The following is a 5948-nucleotide window of genomic DNA, read 5'->3' on the forward strand; positions in this document are numbered from 1 at the left end:
TATTTAATATAAATATATTTAGTTAAAATATAAATAAAATATAATAAATTATAAAAACCTATTAAAAAACAAATAATATAAATTATTATATTAATTAATAATTTTTTATATACAATATGTAAGTGGTATATAATATCACATGTATACAACTTCAATTAAGTTTAAAATTTATCATATTTTAATTTAAGTTTATAATATCATATCGATATGATAATAATTTATTTATATATTTAAATAAAAATATGATAAATTTTAAACTTATATATATATATATATGTGCGTGTGATATTATATACCACTTACATATAATATATAAAAAAATTATTAATTAATATAATAATTTATATTATTTATTTATTTTCTAAATAGACATTTATAATTTATTTATTTTAAATAAATATAATTTATTATATTTTATTTTAATTAACTAATTATATTTATATTAATTATAATGTCAATTGTTTTAATAAAATTTATTTATATATTTAAATAAAAATGTGATAAATTTTAAACTTAAATTAAACTTTTATATATATATATATATATATGTGTGTGTGTGTGAGAGATATTATATACCACTTACATATAATATATAAAAAATTATTAATTAATATAATAATTTATATTATTTATTTATTTTCTAAATAGCATTTATAATTTATTTATTTTAAATAAATATAATTTATTATATTTAATTTTAATTAAATAATTATATTTATATTAAATATAGTGCCTATTATTTTAATAAAATTAAAAAAAATATTTTTATATCAAATTAAAAATATCAATTATTTAATTTTATATATTATTATTATTTAAATAATGAAATAAGTATATTTAAAATCAAAATAATATAATATTTTTATTTAAAAAATTAAAATTATATATAAATATATATAAAGTTAAAGTCGCAGTTAGTGACTACGGCTTTAATAATTATTTTAAAAAATCAAAACCGTACTTACCAACTACGGGTTTAAACTTAAAATTGAAACCGTGGTTGGTAACTATAATTTTTAACAATTTTAGAAAAAAAAACTGTAGTAATTAATTACGGTTTTATGATATGTCAACTTATATGGTACAGACGCACTTGATTGAACATTATTTTGAAAACAAGTTTATTTTTTGAATTCTTTTTTTAAAATGTACTATTTTGGGTCAAAGCTCCCTATAAATAAATGAATTCGAACAAGGAAAATAAGAACAACTATAAGGCTTTCTTCTTAGGCTTTCCGATATCAGGGCAAAACATGTCTGTCTCACTTCCCGTCACTCCTATTCCAACCACCCAAAGGGTTCATCATCAGGAGGTGGCTCGCTCCACTGCAAACTATCCTCCTAACATTTGGGGTGATCGTTTCCTCACCTACGCTCCTGATGATACGGTAAGTGTATTTGAGTTCCTAGATAAGATTTTGTTTCTGAAAGCAATGAATAATTATTTTTAAAAATAGTTCTCCAAATGAACTTATGGAGAACCGTATGCTTTTGAAAACATTACCAACTAGGCCTCAACTTTTATGTTTTTCTTGCAATGTTGCTGGCGCAGGTAACCCAGGAATGTAAAGCACAGAAAATAAAAGAACTGAAAGAAGAAGTGAGAAAGGAGCTAAAAGCCAGTGCCCATAAGTCTCCAGAACTGCTGAAGTTGATAGATTCCATCCAACTCTTAGGATTGACATACCACTTCGAAAGGGAGATTGAAGAAGCATTGAAAGACATGTATGGAACATATAGTCTGGTTGATGATAATGAGGACCTCACAAATGCCTCTCTCCGGTTCCGGCTACTAAGACAAGAAGGTTACGGCGTTCCATCTGGTAAAAGCCCCTGTCCCATAGCTGCCAAAAAATATATATGTCATCTTGAATTACTTAGTATTGATTTAATGGTTAATTTTGCTGATGAAATAGATGTATTTAGTAAGTTCAAAGACAAGGAAGGCAACTTCAAGGAATCTTTGATTGGTGATTTACCCGGCATGCTAGCTTTATATGAAGCTACACACTTGATGGTGCATGGAGAAGACATACTAGAGGAAGCCCTGGCTTTCACCACTGCCCATCTTCAGTCCGTGGCAACTGATCCAAATAATCCTCTCTCAAAACAAGTGATTCGTGCACTAAAGCTGTCCATTCACAATGGCGTGACTAGTGTAGGGGCAAGGCACTACATTTCCATCTACCAAGAAGATGGTTCGCATAATGAATCTTTACTCAAGCTTGCAAAGTTGGATTTCAACCTGTTGCAGTCACTCCATAGGAAAGAGCTAAGTGAGATCACTAGGTAAGTTCTTGAAGCAACTATATGCAAAAAGTTAGCTATTTGGCAAAACTTCTTGACTTTCATCACCTGCTGATGTAACTTCGATCAGGTGGTGGAAGGGTTTAGACTTTGCCACGAAGCTACCTTTTGCAAGGGATAGACTAGTGGAGATTTACTTTTCGGCATTGGGAGTGTGCTTTGAGCCCCAGTACTCTCTTTCTCTAAGGTTCTTAACGAAAGTGGCCATCATGATAACCATGGTGGATGATATATATGATGCATACGGTACAATTGAAGAGCTCACACTCCTTACAGAAGCAATTGAAAGGTTAATTTGACATTTGCTTAATTTCTAAATTTGTGGTATAGAATATTTCATAAAGTACCAAAGATGTATTTTGTTACTTTGCTTTCAGATGGGATGCCAGCAGCATAGATCAACTTCCAGATTACATGAAATGCTTTTATCGGGCATTACTGGATCTTTATGAAGAAATGGAGCAAGAGATGGCCAAGGAAGGAAAATTATACCGTGTTCACTACGCAAAAGAACTGGTTTGGCACCAAATTACCTTTCTTCTAGATCCTTTATTTTTGCCTGATTTGGGACCAATTACTTTTCTTCTGATCCTCTATTTTAACATGATTTGTATATATATATATATATATATATAGATATATAAGCTAGTAGCATGACCTGCATGATTATGTAACTCAGATGAAAAAGCAAATCCAATCCTACTTTGTTGAAGCCAAATGGTCGAATCAAGGATATATACCAACATTCGATGAGTATATGAGTAATGGAGTAGTAAGTGGTTGTTGCTCTTTGCTCATTGCCACATCTTTCGTTGGCATGGGAGATATAGTAACCAAGGAGTCCTTCCAGTGGGTGCTCAGCCGCCCCACGATGATTGGAGCTTCACAGATCATTTGCAGGCTCATGGATGACATGGCTTCCCACGAGGTATTAGATTCTTCTACAGAGATTAAATGCTTAATAAGTGAAATTTGATACTACAGAACTTAAGTGCATGTTTGGCAATGTTTCTTTTTAAATAGTTCTGAAAAAACAGTTCTTAATTGTTTTTAAAAAGAAAATTTTGTTTGATAACTCAAGTCTAGATTTATTCTCTATTAAGGTAAGTACTATGTGTATAATGTAAACGTTTCCAAAATATTTTTCATATTTTCCTTAAGTTATGTTTCGCATTGTAAAATTTGAGGAAAAATGTGTGAAAGGGAAACAAAAATAAAGAGGAAAAGTAGATGAAAAGAAAAAATGAAAAAAAAAAAAGAATATGTTTAAAGTCAATAAATTATTTTTATTTATTACATTAAACTCATTTTATTTATTTTAACTCATCAATATAAAGATTAAATAATTTGAAAATATATAAGTTTATAATTAATTTTAATTACATTTGATTTCCTTTGGTATTTTTCATAGGAAAATTAAACATGTGAAAATCATTTTCTTTAACATTTTTTTTCTTTTTATAATATTTTTTAGAAACCAAACATAATCTTAATATTTACAATAACCAAACATTTTGTAGAAGATCTCGTTTATTTTTAAGAAAGAACTTCTAAAATATTAAATAATCGTAGGTGTTCAAAACTAAAAAATTTTAAATGGTTTAAGGACATATTTTTAGTCAAAATAATTATGACAAAATTAGACCGTGAAAATCATTATTGGAAGGAAAAATTTATATTAAGATTACCAACATCATTTACAAAAAAGTTAGACAAAGAATTAGATGCATATATAACAGAAGAATTTCTTATTAGTCATTATTAACTTATGAAAAATTAATTACTTTTATTAATAATGAAATATTAGCCTTATGTACATACCTTAAGCTTAAAAGTCAAATGAAAAAAGGAAGATAATATAGTAAGAAAGAATTAAGAAAATTTTGTTCTTACTAAGGACATGATACTATAATTAGTCCTTCATAAAAGAAAAATAAAGTTATATAAAGAAATTTTAATAGAAATAAAAAACCAACAAAATAATGAAACAAAATTTCCAAAGAAAAATATAAAAAATAACAAATTAAAACTCTTAAACAAATTAAACCCAAAGAAAAAAAATTAACAGTGTGCTACGAATGCCAAAAAGTGGGACATTATGCAAAAAATTGTGAACTAAAAAACAAAATAAATTCTCTACAAATAAGTGACAAGGTTAAAGAACAAATGATTAATTTAATGAAAAAACATTAAATTCAAAACACCTAAAATCTATCATAAACATAACTATTTTCAAAACAAACTTTACAAACAACTATTTTCAATTAAAATTTTGTTATGTGTTCCTTAATTAAACAGCCCCATATATATATATTAATTTTTTTTTTGCACAGTTTGAGCAAAAAAGGGTGCACGTTGCTTCTAGTGTTGAATGCTATATGAAGCAATATGGTGTTTCAAAGCAGGAGGCGTATGATGAGTTGAATAAGCAAGTAGTCAAGGCATGGAAGGATATTAACCAGGAGTGCCTCAAACCTACACCAGTGCTGATGCCAATCATCACACGTGTTCTAAATATTGCCCGTATGATGAATATCTTGTACAAGGATGGAGATGAGTTCACCCATGTTGGAAAACAGAGGAAAGATCTCATTGCATCGATCCTCATAGACCCCGTGCCAATGTAAGTGGAGAGATGGTTCTATGTTATCCTCTGTGTGCCATTTGAGGATATGATTAATAATGTGAGTGGTGTTGCTGTTTGTTATCAAAATCTCTAGTGTAAGAATAATAATCTAGCATCAAGGGTGCTTTTTATATTACCAAGTTGGAGGTATGTATTGTACGGTTTGTTGTGAACTCGTTTGAAGAATTATCAATGTTCCTTTCCTATATATATCGTCTTCCAAGCTCCTGCAATAGTTGATGAATTTTTCTTTTTCTCATGAATGGTCAATCCCTTAACTATATTCTTTAATCCTCCTCTTGGTATGAGAAACAAATCACGATGTTAAGAGAACTTGTCAAATGCTAATTAAATCAACATTTAAAGGTGAATTCCAATATTGAGGGGTGTACGGATAGAATTTTCAAATATCAAGCCTATACTTAACAATATAATTTATCTGAATTTAAAAATAGAAATTTTCATATCTAGAATTCGTGAAAATCTGCTACTACTTCTAATCTTAATACCAAGTGTAAAAGAAAAACTATTTCAAATAGGCCTGGATAAGCTATAAGCAAATAGTATTGGTTTATATGAAATGAGTGTGGGATTGAGTCTAGTATATAAGCGATCGCTATAAGCCATTTGACTTAGCTCAGTCTCATGTGCTATTTATTATTTTATTGTAGATTGTGATAAAGTTAAATTTGACTCAAGTTTGAATAGAGTTTGATGTTTAAACTTTATTAAGTGTTTAGTTGTTTGTTTTCATTAATGTTTTAATGCCAAAATTTATTATAATAATAAATTTTTTTATAATGATTAATTTTGTAATCATTGAAAAAAATTGAGTAATTGAATAGTAACTAGGTTTTTAATCATGCTTGGTTGCTAAGAAAATATTAAAAATTTCCTAGTTAATTTGAAGAAAATATTAGAAATCTTCGGATTGAATTTCATTGATAATTGATTTTTATGTGATACATTTTCAAATTTATAGATTTGTGATTGAAATGTGTGTTTCTTGTTGAGA

General features: G+C 28.0%; 1 protein-coding gene across 1 annotated transcript; it reads left to right on the plus strand.

The window, feature by feature from the left end:
• The first annotated feature begins 1253 nt into the window (after positions 1-1253).
• On the plus strand, positions 1254-4934 carry LOC100260714 ((-)-germacrene D synthase-like). The gene is given in 9 exon segments (NM_001281086.1): positions 1254-1388; positions 1553-1823; positions 1917-2289; positions 2378-2388; positions 2391-2412; positions 2414-2596; positions 2685-2823; positions 2987-3235; positions 4641-4934. Coding segments are annotated over 9 exon segments (1677 nt in total).
• Positions 4935-5948: the final 1014 nt, after the last annotated feature.

This window comes from Vitis vinifera, chromosome 19, assembly GCF_030704535.1.
Source record: "Vitis vinifera cultivar Pinot Noir 40024 chromosome 19, ASM3070453v1".
In the NCBI taxonomy this organism is placed as follows: domain Eukaryota; kingdom Viridiplantae; phylum Streptophyta; class Magnoliopsida; order Vitales; family Vitaceae; genus Vitis; species Vitis vinifera.